Source organism: Lepisosteus oculatus, chromosome 18 (genome assembly GCF_040954835.1).
Source record: "Lepisosteus oculatus isolate fLepOcu1 chromosome 18, fLepOcu1.hap2, whole genome shotgun sequence".
Classification (NCBI taxonomy): domain Eukaryota; kingdom Metazoa; phylum Chordata; class Actinopteri; order Semionotiformes; family Lepisosteidae; genus Lepisosteus; species Lepisosteus oculatus.
In genome coordinates, this window is record NC_090713.1 from 15,459,061 (window position 1) to 15,477,462 (window position 18,402).

General features: G+C 38.3%; 1 protein-coding gene and 1 long non-coding RNA gene across 2 annotated transcripts; one reads left to right on the forward strand and one right to left on the reverse strand.

Moving 5' to 3' along the window:
* Window positions 1–200: 200 nt before the first annotated feature.
* LOC138223937 (uncharacterized) lies at window positions 201–698 on the forward strand. Its single transcript, XR_011182356.1, has 2 exons — window positions 201–479; window positions 660–698. It is a non-coding gene; the product is annotated as an uncharacterized lncRNA (long non-coding RNA).
* A 6,820-nt stretch (window positions 699–7,518) lies between these two features.
* Window positions 7,519–8,037, reverse strand: LOC138223998 (epidermal differentiation-specific protein-like). The gene has a single exon (XM_069180186.1). It carries the CDS (start codon window positions 8,035–8,037, stop codon window positions 7,519–7,521), a length of 519 nt encoding a protein of 172 aa, XP_069036287.1.
* Between the last annotated feature and the right edge of the window lie 10,365 nt (window positions 8,038–18,402).

Here is an 18,402-nt window from a genome sequence, read left to right on the forward strand (position 1 = left end):
TTCTAGTAAGCGTAAACAGTAAGAAATGTCAGCAAGTTGTCTGCCCTGCAGGAGTGTCCCAACACTGAGCTCAGTAAATACTGACATTGAGCAAGACCATTTCCCGCTCTTCTGCTGAAGAATTTCCCAAAACATTCTTCAGGTTTTCTCAATTACCAGGTGGCCAAATCAGCTCATGGCCATAACACAGCCAAGTGACAGCAAGCCATATCTCTTTGACTGCAGAAGAAAAGAGGAAAACCAACACAAAACCCAAACAAGCTCCAACTGTTTTCACAGCTCAGATTTCATCTAACTGTCTGTGACATGATTTGTAAACAGGAAGGAGATTTGCATACCTGTGCCGCCTTACTGCTCCAAGCACTTTAAGACTCACAGTGTGGATCAGTCACTGATCAGCCCTTTCAGAGTCACTGACTCACACAGGACAATGATGCCACTGATTCTACTGCTGGGGACACTGGTGCTCTTTGCTCAAGGTGAGGATTAAAGTCTTTGTCTTAGACTTAATATTAACATGTGTCATAAGTACAAAAGGTAAGTTCTAATTCCTCAGTGTAAATGTAGCACATGTGTTTTCTGAGACAAGTTCATACACAAATGTTTACTGTATAACAAGCAAGTATTAACAATTCTTTTTGTTACCATCTCACTTTCAGAGTCCAGTGGACAGATTGTTCTGATTGTTCAGTCTCCAGCTCAGTCTGTTCTCCCAGGAAGCTCTGTCTTGATCAGCTGTACAACTAGTCAGTCTGTTAGCAGCTATCTCAACTGGTACCTGCAGAAACCTGGCCAGGCTCCACAGCTCCTGATATATTATACCTCCAACCATCAGTCTGGGATTCCTGACCGTTTCAGTGGCAGTGGGTCTGGGTCACAGTATAAACTAACCATCACAGGAGTCCAGGCTGAAGATGCAGGAGATTATTAATGTCAGCAGGGTGTAAGCTTCCCTTTCACACAGTGATACACGTCTGTATAAAAACCTCTCTCAGCTCTACAGGAGCTGCTCGGGCTCATCAACAGGAACTACAGAGGACTGAGAGCAGCTGCAGAGCTGCTTCTTCTGCACTGAACTGAGCTGGGTTTGTATATCATTTATGAAATCTATTCTTATATTAAATTTAAAAAGTAATCTGTAACTAAAGTACAGTTATTGTTCTTAATGTTCTGATACAGAATATGAAAATATGTTATTTTCTTCTAAGAGTTGCATTACTTTACTGTTTTAAATTTACAATAAACAAAAACCTTTTTTCAAGTTAAACAATGAAAGTGATAGAAAGTGGACAAATCTCTAACTAGAGCTAAACATTAGATTTACTCCTCACCAAAATAATATTACAAATGGGGGGGTTACAAAAAAGGGAATAGCAGACAATGACCAAGCAGATTATATATAGACAAATATACCCAAACAGTTGATATGATTAGAGGCACATGAGTTCTTTGTTTTCTGGGACAGCTATGGTGGAAAGAGAAATAATGAACACTCACTGGGTTAAACAATATTTATGTCATTTATGTCATTATGTCATTTATGGTTACAATATTTATGTCATTTACATATTTACAATAAAAACTGGTTCAAGTAGGGGCTGCGTCAGCATTCGTAGGCTACAAAGGAACAAGTAAGGATTTATTCCATGCTGAAAAGAGAAGAAGAGAAACAACGTTTTGGCTGTGGAGACTGAAACACCTTCCACAGACACCTGAAGAAGGCTCCACAAATGTTATGTTTCTTTTTTTGTCTTTTCAGCATGGAATAAACCCTTACTTGTTCGTTTACAATAAAAAGAATGTGGATTTTAAAATGGCTAAAACTGTTACATTTATTGTAACATGATGGATTTTGATATGCATATGATAAAGATGGCGAACCCTAAATAAAGAAACTGCTTTTAAAACTTAGCTCTGTAGCATTTAAGACTGCTTTTCCCCCACAGTAAGGTCTTTATATCTCCCAGAACCACCAGTGCACCCACAGTCCAGCACCAGACTTTAGTCTTGCATAAATGCAATTTATTCTTTAGTGATTACAACATGTCTCACTGTGTACTGTGTACAAAACATTGAACCCACGACACACAAAGTTTCTCCGAGGGACACACTCGATCACCAGAGGTTCAATAGCCCATTTACTGTAGGTGGAAAAGAAAATGGTCCTTCAATATTCTTTTCCTTATACAGTACATCAATTCATGAACAAGGAAACCATTTGTCCCCAATAGTTGCTGTTTGGAAGAAGAAGCAAGAACTCCCCACAGTCCAGTCTCCCCAGTCTCTGTACTGGAAATCCTCCCACAGGCACTGCTCCACTCTGTCTGTGTCCTCAGTACCGACTCTGCAGCCCCGTTCATTTGTTCTGCCCCCAGGAAAACGAAGTTCTAGCACAGGGCCTCAGTTCTGGCACTAAGGTCTTTCCTCTCTCCTGTCTTACAGAAGACAGCTTCTCCTGCTCTGCCCATCATACATAAAGGCCGGTGTTTCCTTTTCTGCTTCCCCTCTGCCTCAAGTGTGGTCCGGAGTGGATCAGCACCACCTCAACTTTCCCCGTGTCAATTTCCAAGGTGTAATAATTGTAGGGACAAGGCCTATTATTTCACTTAGAATTAAGTGATATTAAGTATTTCTAAAAATCTTTGGGTGCCTGGACCAAACAGCCTGTTGCCTGTCACAGGAATGTAGTGAAAGAGGCTCTTCTCTGTGTTCAGCCACAGTATGACCTTTGTGTGAGAGCAAGTGAGGGAGACCATTTTATCTTTTGTATAAGGATCTCTCCCGGGACAATGCAGAACCATTATCAATTCTCCCTTAAGATAGATGTTGACTGCTAGCATCTGGATGTCTGGTAGAGTGACATAGGCACATCCAGAAATAATCAGAATCAGAATCACTTTTATTCGCCATTATGTGTCAGTAACAGGAATTTGCCTTGGCACATTTGGAACCTGCTCAACACAAAAATCATAGAGGTGCAAAAGGAGCATTAACATTACTATAATAATTACATTGGACAATATACAAAAGGTGGGAAGTCACAAAAACACAGTCACAATACGTGCTCATAGTTCAGTACAGATATGCAGAACATATAGACATTTATAAGACACAAGAACATTCACATTTTACAGTACAGTGGAAATGTACAAACAATCAACATTATAGTATATGCAGGACACATTGTAAGTTCAGAGCATATGCGAAAGTACAGTCTGAGGAGTTAGCTGCAACTATGTAAAGATGTTGGGAAAACCCACTGGTTCTTGTGCAAAATCTACAAGATATACTGTATGAACCAAGTTGGCGATAATACTAACTCAACGTTTTTCAGCTGAAATAGGGAGTTGTAGGAGGAGGATGCTGGTTAAGCAGAAATATGGCATTGGGTAAGGAACTGTTCAAGTGTCTGTTGGTTTTGGTTTTTATTACTTTGAAGCATTTTCCAGAGGGAAGCTTTTGAAATAAGTGATGTCCAGGGTTGGAGGGATCTGCAGCAATCTTGGTGGCCGGATTTACTTCTCTAGATTTGTAAAGCATGGCAAGGAATGGAAGATAAGGCGCTGCAATTGGTTTTTGGACTGTGCAGTAGCGGAGCCAAACCAGACAACAATAAAGGAAATTATCACACTTTCAAAAATTGCTCTGTAGAATATGAGAATAGATTGTGCAATGCCAAGCTTCTCAGGATGTCTCAAAAAGTACATGCTCTGCTGTGCTTTCTCTATAATGGAAAAATGTTTTCATCCCAGTGGAGAGTGTTAGAGATAATATGACCCAGGAATTTGCAGGATTCCACCACATTGACAGTAATGTCCTTAATTACCAGGGGAGGAAGGTGCTGGAGGGTGCTTTCTGAAGTCAATTATCTACAGTTTTAGTGGTGTTGAGATCTAAGTTGTTAGTGATACACCACGTTGTGAGGTGATCCACTTCCTTTCTGTACCTGCTCTCATTGCCATTTGTGACGAGGCCTATAAGAGTGGTGTCGTCTGCAAACTTGATAAATTTAACTGAGGGGTCGCCAGAAGTGCAGTCATTGGTGTACAAGGAATAGAGTAGAGGAGAGAGCACACTTGTGCTGATAGTTTGACAGGTTGAAAGATAGGGACCCACACGAACATACTGCTTATGGTTAGTCAGAAAGTCGAGAATCCATTTACAAATGGACTGGCTTACATTCATTTCTGAGAGTTTGCTAGGAATGATTGTGTTGAATGCTGAGCTAAAATCCACAAACAGGATTCTAGCGAGCATGCCTCTAAGGTCCAGATGTAGCAGGACAAAGTGTACGCCCATATTCACAGCATCATCCACTGACCTATTAGCCCTAGATGCAAACTGCAGGGGATTAAGGTGAGTAGCAGTGACAGTCTTCAGGTTATTGAGAATCAAGTGTTTAAATGCATTAATTATCACTGATGTTAGTGCGATGGGTATGTAGTCATTGAGGCAGGTTATTTTGTCCTTTTTTGGAACAGGAACAATGATTGAAGATTTAAAGCAGTGCAATTTAAATTCACTGCTTTATCAGTGCCTGCTATGAATCCTTAAGGTGTCCATCCTGCAATGTTGTTATGAACAATATCAAGTGCATATCTGCTATCAGCATATACTGTATTGTGAAGTCTTTTAGATGACGTCTACTGGTTTTACATCCATTCCCGGAGGACATTAATCTTGGGTTCCACTTTGGTGGCTGAATTAAACTATCCTGTTGCTGTTTACTGAGCACTATTCAAAAGTAGGTGATGTAACTGCTCAGTGTAAATGAAATAGTTTTTGAGGGTCAGTAATGCCCAATGCTGAAGCAGCAGTTCATCAGATTTTGCTCTGTGCAAGATCTTAGGGGAACTGTCAGTCCTCCCTTCATTCTTTCAATCAACATTAACAACAAACTTCTATTAGTCTTTTTGTTACAGTTAAATTGTTTTTTTATTGTTGAAACGTATCTACTTACATCCTGTATTTTCCTCAGCATATTTTATAAATTGGCAGCAATAGGTGTGAAACAAGCAGTTCTATTATCCAGATGCTTATAATCAATAGAGAATCTCCAGGAGCCATCTCAAGCTGGGACTTGACATACTGACAAATGTTTATTGGATATCATTGGAGATACCATACCCTTAGCACAGCTATTGGATTTCTTTGAAATCTGCTTCAGTTTCTTTCATTGTTTCATAAGGTTATGTGGTTGACCTTTATTTACAATTTCCACACATTCACCTCAATAATTTTTCAACACCGCCTATACTTTAGTGTGGTTCTTAAAAATAATACCTATATCTTTTTTTTAGTTTCAATGTGATTCTAGCCTTGTTTGTTCCCATTTGACTAAATTCATGTTGTATTCTGTATTATTTTAGTTCCTGTAAAAAAAATTAGAACTATGTTTTGTGTTAGTGGTAAGGTATGACCAATCCTTGGCAAATATTCCAGGTTATGGTGTTTAACCCTGTGTATTCCTTGTTGTGGATAAACAAGTGATAATTTGTAATAATTTAATCATTTGTGTACTGCCCATATCGATTACCAAAAAGGCCCCAGATCAGAGCAGTACAAGAAGTGATTTTGTGAAAAATAGCAGTAATTGGTTTGCGCCTAGCAGGGTTGTTAACAGAAGAAGTGGTCAACTTGAAAGAACAGGATGTAAACCACCCGAAACTGAATCAAACCCACCTCACCAGTTTGTACTGCAAGAGGCTATACTGTGTTAGAAATCTTTAGTAAGTTGTCTGTTCTGAGAGGCAGACTCCTCACTATGGTGTTGCATATAATGGCTGAATCTGCACAAGGGTGACTCCTGCTCCTCTGTTGAACAACCATGGGAAGAAAAAAACAAACTTCACAAAAAACAAGATCATCTTTCTTTATAGCATAAATAAATGCGGATTGAAAGATGAAAAATATTTTTTCTCAATTGTGTGCACATCCAAAGATGACTGAACTTTTCAGAGAAATGTGGTTATCTTATAAAGTTGACCATATGGGAGCAGTGATGTTTTTCACTCAATATGGGAATGAAATTTCTTTGCTTGTTTTCAGAAATTATGAAAGCAATGTTAAAAGTCAAACCCCTGTATCTGAGATGATAATTTAAGAAAAGTACAACATTATTTGAAGTAGTAGTTCAGGTGGGTAGCTGTGTCAGCATGTGTAGACTGCAAAGGAATATAGGTTTATTCCATGCTGAAAAGAGAAGAAAGAAAATACAGTGTTTCGGCTGTGGAGCCTTCTTCAGGTGTGAGAAAGACAGGGCAGTAAGCAAAGATAATGTAGTGGGAGAACAAGAGCTGGGAGAGAGGAGAAGAGAGGGGAGGAGCAGGGGACAGAAAGAGAGGCCAATCAGGAAGTATGAAGTCAGTATAGGTGAGGAGGGTGTGAAATGAAACCTACAATGAATAGAGAGAATTTAAAAGAAAAGTAGTCTGTCGTTGAGAGAAGGGGGAAGGTGTGATCCTAGCTGCAGGATAATTTTAGTTTCTGTAGTCTTTCTGATGTATGACTTAGGAATTATATTCATTATATGAAGTCTAGTTAAATGACTTTCAGGTGAATTTTCAGGTGACCCATCACTGGAGATGGTATTTTATATTAAGTATACTGTATATTGAAGATATAAATACAGTTTACTGATGTGTCTCAGTTTGAACAATGCCAGTCTATATTTGGAAAACTTGTCTATTTACTAGGTTTTTGATACAAATACATTTAAATTTTGCAATCGCTTTTCCTAGATGTAAAGAGAACCTCCACTGTAACTAGATTAGAGTTTGTTAGTTTACTTTCCTTATATTTCAATTAATACTCAACCTGGCTCTGCAGGTAGTTCTGTTTTTCTGATGAGTTAAAGCATTTATGATGTATCTTACATTTTAAAAATACAGTCTAATAAAATAAAATGTAATGAGAGAGTAGTTGATATTTTACAAAGATGAAGAATTAAAAAAAAAGAAAATTAAAGAAACAATGAGCATTCAGATATTTAAGAGTCTTTATTTTCTGAGTTACCTCTAGAAAAGACATTATAGACTGAAACACCATTTATTGTCACTTACTGAGCAATATATAATTCCAGAAACCTTTCCACTAATTTAAGTCAAACAGGGGAAATAACACAGCATAGCTTCACTGCCTGACATTCACAATGTAATCTGTAGTAGATTTGTGACAATTCCAAAGCTATATTTTACTGCATACATTTACCGACACTGATCACTCTAGCTGAAAAGACAAAAACTTAAAAACTTTGACTAAAAATATTCATCCTTGTTACATAACATATGCCAAATTAACATGCATGTCTTTTCACAGATATCAAATGCTTATTTGCAGTCTGGTTTCATTATGTTGAAGTTTCTGCAGACGTACAGTATTACAGAAAATTAGTCACAGTCATTGTTTCTTGTCTTAACAGTTCTCTCAAGGTGAGTCTTTCCCCGCCAGCAGCCTGATGCTTTCCAAAGGGTTCCAGTTTATATTGAGCTGCAGCAAGAGTACTTTGAATGCTGCTTTCTATTTCTTTGGCAGCAAGGGGCGCACATGCCTGGCCAAATCATTGAAGCCGATCTGGACATAATTGGGAACATTCTCCCCAGGGAAGGAAACGAGCTGGGAGCCCTGGCGATTGACACCCTTGTACAGCACCCAGACACCACCTTTCACTTTGTGGGAAGAAGCTGTGTCGCTGAAAGCGATTTCCTGAAGATTGGTTTCCTCTCGTAGGATCACTTCCCTTCCTTTGTAATTGATATGCTCAAACAGCTGGATTTCAGGGTTGTCCAGTTCATCTGTGATCATCCGTAGGGAAGAAAAGCTTTCTTTGTCATCAAGGATAGGGTACTCTCCTTCCTCAAACACCCATTGCTTTCCAACAAAATTCTTTTCATAATATGCTACCCATGGCGCACCGATAACTTTCAAAGACGAGATGGCGTTGTTGAAGCCCCTTTCCTCTAGGTCATGGACATGGTTCTTGAATTCAGCTGTTCTGCCGGTGAACCCCTCGTTTGTAAAAACAATGATCTTGCTCATTTTGAATGATGGCTGGACGAGGTCAGAGGCTGGGAGAATGCAAGTGCTTCTTATGCAGCTTCTTGTGACTCTGCTGAGAACAGTGACTGTTACCTGGCGAGCAGAGCTGCCCTTTTATCCTAATCTCTTCCAAAGTGGGTGTTGACAAGGACAATGCGATGGGCGTGTCGCATCATTTCGCGTCATATCGCGTCATACCGCATCATATTGTATGCAAATTAGATTATGTTTATAGTATCCGGAATCACCTTGTAAAACCACTAGGTGGAGCTAATAAAGCTTAACCTCTCATGTACAGCATTTGAGCTGTTGCCAGACAACACCTGGTTTTGAATCCCGATCACTGCTGAGGGATAATCTTAAGAAATTAAGTTGTATACTCTTTAGACTTTTAAATTTAAACTGTGTATTACAGCATGTTAATCATTATACATTAAAAAGTTGGTATATTTTATGAAACCAAGATTGCTCAGTTGGACAAAAGTACACAACCAACCACCTTTATCACAAATATTTTAATTGTGCGAAAATATTTTATGCATCAAAGTCTTTACCGAAGATATTTCTAATAGTATTAATAATGAATGACCTTGGACAAGCTGTAAACTCAAAGTATTACCCTGGTCCACATTCTTTGTAACCGTCTTTGTAAACCAAAATACTAACAAAAAGTAACACCACAGCATTTTGTTGATCCGACACATTCCTTTCCAATCATACAAAGTAAGTCTTGCCTTTCACACGCTCATAAAATATATTAATTTAGGAACATAAGCATATTACTGTATGTAAACTGTACTGTATATTGCTGGTTTTGGTAGCTAAAGAAAAAATACACACCAGTATTCCATTTCTCCCTAAGCATTTTAAGCATCAAAGTCTTACATGTGATTATTTCGGAAACGTTTTTACGTGCTCCTTCTGACTATATTACTGCACATTTATATACTTTGTGAAAAGTGATCGTTTTAACTTTTTCTGCGAATACGCTCGTTATCGGAGTAGACAAGAGCATTCTTTTAGAATTGGATTAATAGGGAATATAATATGGATTTAATATGGATAAAACAATATAATTATATGTACTTTGTACTGTTGCACAAACAATCAAATCCATTGATATGTGTACTTCTGTTTCACTGTTTAGCATGTGTCTGTGGCATGATGGCTTAAGTGACTGACTTATAAGGCTAAGGTCGGGTGTTCGTATCTGGCTATCGTCAAGAGTTTTCTTTTAACAAATAAACATTTCTTTGAAAAACTAAAATAGCAAATATTATGGACACTACTGTATATTGACATTTTTTATATTTCTAAATATCACAACATGTTCAAAGCTAAGTCATTTATTTATAACAACGAATAATTTCAAACTGCTACTGATATTATTACTGACTAAATATTATCAAAACTATATTGAATTTGTTGGTCTTTCTAAATATCACAAAACATTCAAAGTTAAATGAGTTGAGCGATTACCATTTTCCATGAATTCTTGCGCTCGTTATCGCAGTAAGAGAAACTCATACTTTTCAGAATTTAATTATTTAAGCAATAAGGCATGAGAGGCCGTGCTATATTGTGGATTTAGTCACAGTTAAAAGGTGGTGTAAGGCCTGACGCGATGCAGGGGGCCGGCAACCCTTTTAACTGTGACTATATCCACGATATAGCACAAGCCTCAAGTGCCTTATTGCTTTTATAAAACTGTCCCCAAATATGCGATTGCTGTATAGAATGAATTTTAATTTAAAAAAATTATTTAACATGAAAATAAAGCTGTATACGTTCCTTCGCCTGAGAATATAGTCCGTCATTGCTATGCAATGCAGAAACACAGCCACAAGTAACATTAACTAGCAAAGAGAGGACATTAGCTTGCCAATATGATAAAGGAATACATTTTTTGTTTATTTCTTTAGCACATTTAATTTAACATTTCCATCGATCGTACAAGCACTGAAAACTGTCCAATCCCTAGTTCGTCAGGCATTTTCTTTTTCGCTGCGGGAGTGCTCCCACTGGTACTGGTCTCAGTGCCTTCTAGGATATAACGCCAGCGATTTGTTGTTAAAATTGGGTTTCCAATAACGCCGTAGCGAACTCTTGCTTTTATGTCCACTATAACAGACATAATCTCCCTTGCTTTTAACCGAGCATTTCATAATTTCTAAGAATGAAAATTATTTAAACGATGCAACATTTATCATTCAACGAGAGCTCAAAATATCATAAGGATCCTCAAGAGCGCAACAAAGACAGCAGAAAAAGATACTTGTATCAGATACATGAGAATCCAAGCTTTTTTATCTATGCTTTCTTACATACGCTAAGAAGTAGTCTTTAAAATTTCTTTATCACACAGTAAAAAGTCAAATTTCCGGGGTGTGCGTGTATCAGAGAATATAGCTTCAAAAGTGTGACAGCCAATCAGATTTCAGGACCGGAATTATCCGTTTTATAATAGGGAATATAATATGGAATCATGCATCGAAAGAAATTAATAATTATATCAATTTAAGGATCTAAATATCTAAATAAATGTATCTATATAGCCGGTAGTATTACTGTATTCCACTTTCTTTGTAAACACGTTTTATTAACACCCAAATTGCAGCCGGTGCGAAAGAGAAAAAAGTGAATCCTGTTTTTTGTTATTGTCTGTAGCTCAAATCCTGCTTAACTAAAATTTGATTTTGATTTTATCTAATAAGTTGGATGTCAATCTCAGACACATTATTTCTTTTCTGGTTACCTGGAAAATATAGTGAAATATTGTTTTTCTGAAGAACCTTGATTTGGATCATTTCTGCATCTCACTGGAGGTGCAACTCAGAGTTCAAATGAACTTGTTCCTTTTTCCAGTTAACCAGGAGTGACTCAGAGTTCGTTACGACTTAACTGGAAAAAGGGTGTGAGGGTAAATATGCAATTTGTGTTATTTTTTCTGAAATACCATTGATTGGTGACATTTCTGCATCTTACTTGAGATACAGCTCAGAGTTGAAGGACCATAAGATAAGATCACTTTATTGGCCATATACAATTTATTGCATTGGGAATTTGTCTTTTCACATACCCCAGCTTCCTCTCCATGAGACACACAGACAAGGAGAGAAGGCTTGGGTTCAGAGTGCAGGGTCAGCCATTGTACAGCACCCCTGGAGCAGCTGGGGTGAAGGGCCTTGCTCAGGGGCCCTACAGAGTAGGATACTTCTACCAGCCACAGGCACAGATCCTTGGCCACAGAGCCACCGCTCCACAGGATGGAGTGTGTTTATTTACATTCTCAGTTGTTCATAAATATTCTAATTGTAATCTAATTATATATAATTCTAATTATTTTGTTACAGACAAAGACTCCTTCAAAACTGGATCTTGTTATCCCTTAAGTTGGATGTTAATCTCAGACACATTTTTTATTTTCTGGTTAACTGGAAAATATGGTGAAATATTGTTTTTCTGAAGAACATTGATTTGGATCAATGTTCTTCCAGGAGTGACTCAGAGTTCGTTACGACCTAACTGGAAAGGTGTGAGGGTAAATATGCAATTTGTGTTTTTTTTTTCTAGAAGACAATTGATTTCTGACATTTCTGCATCTCACTTAAGATTAAGACAATCAATTGTCTTCTAGAAAAAAAAAACACAAATTGCATATTTACCCTCACACCCTTTTTCCAGTTAAGTCGTAACGAACTCTGAGTCACTCCTGGTTAACTGGAAAAAGGAACAAGTTCATTTGAACTCTGAGTTGCACCTCCAGTGAGATGCAGAAATGATCCAAATCAAGGTTCTTCAGAAAAACAATATTTCACTATATTTTCCAGGTAACCAGAAAAGAAATAATGTGTCTGAGATTGACATCCAACTTATTAGATAAAATCAAAATCACCCACGTTTGAATTTCTTAATGTCTTCGGGGCTGAATAATAGCTGTTTTTAAATCCTACAAAGCACTATTGTCTAGTTCCTACTGTAGGTGTGCTCAATGTGCATCACCTGTAACAGTTAATGGCAAGAAACAAAACACCTGTATTTGTGAACATTACTTCAGTTTTCATACAGGTTACCACAGATACAGTTTGTGCCTTCAGCTGTTTCTCCAAAACTGCATCCGATAAGCTTCCTCCTCTTGTCATTTTGTTTGGAGAAAGGAAAGTGAGGATTATTTGAAATATTATGTTTCATTAGATAAATGGGTAACAAGATCCAGTTTTGAAGGAGTCTCTTTGTCTGTAACAAAATAATTAGAATTATATGTATACTGTATATCATTATTAGAGTATTTATGAAAACATTGAGAATGTAAATGGACCCACTTCCATGGCCTTTCAACACTGAGCTGTATCTCAAGTGAGATGCAGAAATGTCAAAATCTATATTCTTCAGAAAAACAATATTTCACAAAGTCCAAGTTTATGTTCACACTCTTTTTCCAGTTAACCAGGAAAGACAAAATGTGTTCTGAGATTGACATCCAACTTAATAGATAAAAACAAAATCACTAACAGATGATGTTCTAAATGTCTAGTGTAAACAGTATGATGGTGGCACTGAACCAGGCACATTAGGATAACCGTCTGGGATGGGTACAGTCAAGTTGTTGAGGCTCAACAGGTGAAACTTTGACCTTTTCATTTTTAATTTTCAGCTTTGAATTAAACATTGCACATTCCTTTCCTGTACAAGTGCACTGATGCAGCTCCCAGCTCAAATGTCTTCATTCTGTGCTATGTTCATGCTATGACCTAAGTTGGCATGGAAAAAGGCTCAGTAGCTGACAAACACAGAGAGGCAAAAACAAAGACAAGTAGAGATTCAGGATAAAGAAAAGAAGTTTAGCAAAGGTCAGGAATACAAAGCAATGCCTGACAAAGCCAAGAGAAGTATTAGGAAATATAAACCTTGAGAGACACAGTGATGGAAATCCATAATGGAGCCCAGAACACAATCCGAGCAGTCTTTAAATATCCCCCTGACAACCGAGAAGGGAACTGTCTCCAGGTGATCTCCTGTCAGGTGATGCCCATGGCAAACAGTGCAGAGAGACTAGTGGATGGAGTAGAGGCTGGCTGCCACTCCAATGATAGCTCAAACCACAGACCAACAGCCAGAGTGACCACAACAGTCTTAAACTGAATTAATAAGGATACTTAATAATTCAATCAAGCTATATAGTAAATAAGGAAATCTAATATTAGTATAAGCCATCCAGTGTGTCGCTTACATGATTGTCTTTCGGGATGGAGATGTCCTGGGAGAGTTCATCTTTGACCACTGTCAGATGGATGTGCACCTTGAATCCAAGGTATAAGCATGAGACACAAGTTTGCTGATGTGAAGATGTAGCAGAGCTACAGGATCTATATGATCCCTTGTCATGATACTGTGTGCAAACCACTCTCTCTCTTTCCTAGCGTTAATCCCACATCAGCAGGGTCCGCTTGTCGGCACATCAGTCTCCATTTGGTGGTTTGAACCAAATCTTTGAGCTGATGTTGCCATTAACTGCGACCGAGAAATACTCCAACTGGCACGTCGCTCCACCTGCCGTCAGAGTGTGAGGGGGGGGGAGGAGAACAAAGTAATGTAGCCAATTCACATAGGGGGGTTATTAGGAGGAACGGGAAATTTGGCCAGGACACCGGGGTTACACCCCTACTCTTTTCATTTGAACTCTGAGTTGTACCTCCAGTGAGATGCAGACATTTTTCAAATCAATGTTCTTCAGAAAAACAATATTCAGAAAAAAACACCCTTTTTCTAGGTAGCCAGGGAAAAAAAAATGTGCCTGTGTGTGGCGTCCAAATTAATAGATAAAATCAAATTTACAAAAGCATGAATTTCTAAATGTCTTAATGGCTGAATGATTAATGTTTATTAACATTTGAGCTTTTGTTTTTTTAAATCCTACAAAGCACTGATTTGCTCAGTTAGCTGCACCTGATACTGTCTGCAGTGAACTAGCTGAATGTGCCACTGATCCAGACACATTACAATAACTGTCTGTTAGGTACAGTCCACCATAGTCCACTACTTGAGGCCCATCAGGTGAAGGTTTGAGCTTCTCATTTCTGTTTTTCAGCACTGAATTAACCTTTATTTGTATAGAACCTGTGACAATACCATACCCTTGATTATTCAAGCTTGAGTACTTCAATCACGCTCATCTGCATTTAAAGTTATAGAGCTGGTGAACAAAAAGGATATATCAATGCAATGAAAGACAATGCAGAATTTCTTGCCAGTATTGGTATTGTATCAACATCTAACAATAACTTTTTCACACTGAAATGTAAAAGTCTTGGCATGAGATTTATTTCTAAAAACACAGTTAAACTAAAACTGGAACTATGCAATCTATGTGGTTTATGAATTTTGTTCTGTTACCACACTCTGTGATGAGATCCAGATTGTAAAATGTAATCATGTGTCTGGATGTTAAAAATAGAACCAGTTGTATTTCTGTTGTCCTGAGAGTATTCTTGACAGCTGCACTCCAGAGTGAGTGCTCCAGTGTATCCATACCCTGTGAATGCTTTCCCCAGTCCCTTCCCTACACAACAAGTTTGTTTTTGGAGTACAAATCACCTCATACATTTGTAAGCAGTGTTTGAAACTCCTCTCTGGTGCCTGAGATGCTGGAGGTGTGATTCAAACCTGTGAGGCATTCTGACCCCTTTATTTTTCCTCCAATACCAGGCCTCCTCGGTCCCTAACAGCCCCATATTAATACCGCAGCTCCTAGACACCTTCAGACTACAATAGACCCACTTTAACCTGCGCTTGGACATGCCCAGGTGTATCGCCTGCCCTGGCAAACTTCAACCAAAAATTTTATTTTTCAACAAGAATATTATTTTCACATACTGTACACTCGTGCATACGCACCAATCAACACACTGCTGGCCATGACATAGAGGAGCAGGGATGTTACTTTTCATGATGTGTGCATTTGCTGTACTCGCTGCTAGTGTTCCATAGTGTTGTTGGAATACAGAGTCTGGAAAAATGGATAATCTAGGTCTCTAGAACCTCCGAACACTTATATTCACACACTTTGTTATTATGAAATTATTTGTAGTTGTGTTATTTCAGTGATCATAAACATTTATATTACAAACAAATGAGATAGAATAGTCATACTTCAACAAAGTGTCAACAAGCATGGTAGTTCACATACTGTTGTAGTGGCAAGGCTTATTAAAGTACAGGAATTAAGTTTGCTGCTCCCTTGCCAGTCCCTCTCTCCTTCATCTCAGTGGTGCTTGATGCAGACAGGCCTTTGTATCCATTTGGTTCACAATTAAGGTGTTTTTCTAGCTGATAGAGTGTCCTGATAAGGAACAACTCCCAAAGCTGAGATTCTCTGGTGTCTTACTGTCTGGGAGAGTCTCATCCCAAGTTGTTTACAACTCTAAGGTCAGAGTGCATTATTACTCATCATCAGCCAATCAGGAACTAGTAGGGCAGGTTAACCCCACGTGGGTCTCGGATGCCCATGAAACTTTCAACCAATGAACCTTTGGTTCCTCCAGGTAAAACTCAGAGCGCTTCCTGAACATTCTCGACTCAGAGCGCCTCCTGGACATTTCTCAGACTCAGGGCTCCTCCTGGGAATTCTTAGATTCAGCTCGGACGATCACGTAACAGCCAGTGTGTCCGAGTGCAGGACTTAGAACTTTTTTTGGTTCTAAAAGTCGAGAACGGAGGTTGCCAGAGCGTAACCAAAGGATCCACCTGAGGTTAGCCCAGCAGCAAGCCTCGTGAGCCTCGTGAACACACCGCAAAGCTCACCTGATCGACAAGTGATTTACGGTCAGAGCTGTGGACAGCTGAAATCAGTATTCAGAACTAGCGCTACATCGGGAACGAACCGGTCTTCTTCCCGTCTAAAGAGTGTGACCAGCTTGAACCCACAGTCACTTTTCTCCTGTGCACAACTCTGTTAGTAAGCCAGAACTAACTAGCCTGTCTTCAGAGAGCCCACAGCTCGATAATTCAATTGTTACCTCAACCTGAGTTGATATCAATTTAATCCCTAAGAGTGATGTACATGCTTTTGAGTATCTAGTGTAGAAGTTGTAATCCAAGTTCATTTAAGAAACAGTCTAATTGAATGATATACTGAATGTATGTCCCTCTTGGTATTTGTAACTCTTTGTGACTGAATATATACCCTTTGTATTCTGCTAACCCTCATGATAAGACCTGTTATGTTTATATGCACATTTTATTTATTAATAAATGTATTCTCATTTATTAATAAATATGTGTGTGTGCGTTGTTTGAGTTATCCCACAAGGTTGATTCTAATAGCCATCAAAGAATCATTTTGTGACTTACTGCTACAATTAATAATTGTCCCAGTTAAGCACAAAACCCTTACATTTACTGGTGCCTCGTGAGAAGATGCCTACGCCGTATATCTACACATTGTGAGCCACTTATAGAATATATCTCACTCCTTTTTCTCTTACAAGCAATTGATTATGTTTTGCTTTTTACCACTTTCTTTATCCAAATGCATCCATTTGTTCAGACATCAAACAGATCAGGTTTAGATTATAGTGCTTACTTACTGTACATCATTAGTTACATCTTTATAGATCTTATCCAACGCAAAAATATTAGGTACTATCCTGTACTATATGCATTTAACACACACAAGCATTTAGTACAAAAAAAGTTCAAATCTAATAAAAAATAAAAAGTGAAACATTAATCTGAGTAGATGTAAGAAAAAGAAGAATCTCTGTAGAAGGCTTGTTTTCATTAACAAAAGGTGGAAATTACTACATTAAACTCACATGGAAGGATACAATATGCAAGAAATACACAGAAATTCTGTTAGGATTACCACATGAAAAAAAACACTAGAGTTAAATACAAAAGTTAAATACAAGAGCTGAAATTTTGTTAATACTTGATTGCTTCACTTTTTTTCTTGCACAATTAGTAACATCTCTCAAATGACTTAACAAGAAAGTCTCTCACAAGGGAAATATACGTTTAATAAAGAATTACATTTTTGTAAATGCTTGATTTAGCTGTGAAAACATTTGACTGCTAGGAATGTACTGACTTGTAGGTTTTTAGGTTTTAATTAGTGTCTTGTGTCTTGTAATGCTGTGGCTGGTGATTTATATGAACCCAAGCGCAAGAACCCGGAGAGTGGCTGGACATCCAAAGAGACCCGACAGACAGGGGTGCGAGCGCTCTGGGACGAAGGGAGAGTGAAAAGCGAAAGAAGTTGATATTTAAATAATTGATTACTGATCACTGGGGCTAAATCAGTCAGTAATAGAAAAGAAAAGAGGAAGGCACATAGATTGCTGGAGAAGCCGGGTAACTGCATCCCTGGCAAAAAGAGGTTGTTAAACACAGCCAGCGAGAGAAACTGAATAGTGAACCTCGTAAGAAAGGGGACCAAACGGGTGTGCAGGACAGGCTTTAGGTGCTTAAAGCTGCTGCAGAGTGAAGTGCCATCTTGCTCAGCAGAGATCTGTGGAGAGAGAAAGCAGTACTGTGAGTCAGGAAAAATACAGCGTATGAGATACAGGAGATGAACAATGATGAAGTACCATCAAAGCGGCACCTCAGAATTATAAAGATAAACCAAGAATAGAATTATTACTATTTAATATGAAGCCTGAAAAGAGAATTAGTAAGAGCACAGCCCTTGTTAGGCAACTGCTAGTCGAAAGACACTGCAAGACCTTGATCAAAACAGTGTAATTACAATAATAATAATAATAATAATAGTTCCTAAGACTTATACAGAGCTTTTCTGGACACTGGAAATTGGCCAGGAGAAACACACTGGGATTTTTAAAGACCACAGAGAGCTAAGACCTCGGTTTTATCTCATCAGAAGGACGGTGCCTTTTTTACATTAGGACCCATACAGGCCGTAGGGTAAGGGCCCCCTACTGGTCCCATTAACACCTCTTTCACCAGCAGCCCTTGCTTTCCCAAGAGTCTCCCATCCAGGTAGCCATTTCTGAGTTGGAAGGTGGGCTGCTAACATGTGTAATCACATTTGTAAGTGTACTAAATTGGCTTTAAGAAGGGTAAAACTTTGAGTATTTCATTCTTTAAATAATTAGATACAAAAAAAGTTACATTTCGCTTGCTTAGACTGTACCCTTAGTTGAGATTCATTCTGACTATCCAGCACACCTTGACTCAGTGGCACTCATTAGGCTGTTTTGCTTTAGAAAGTGTAAGGCAAACTTTCTTTTTCTTTTTGATTTCTTGGAAAAATGCTATGGGAGTAAACATTAATTTATGTTTGTTTTCTGAAGAAGTTTGCATTAGAACATTTCTGTATCTGGTATGACTTATGACTCAATGTTGAAA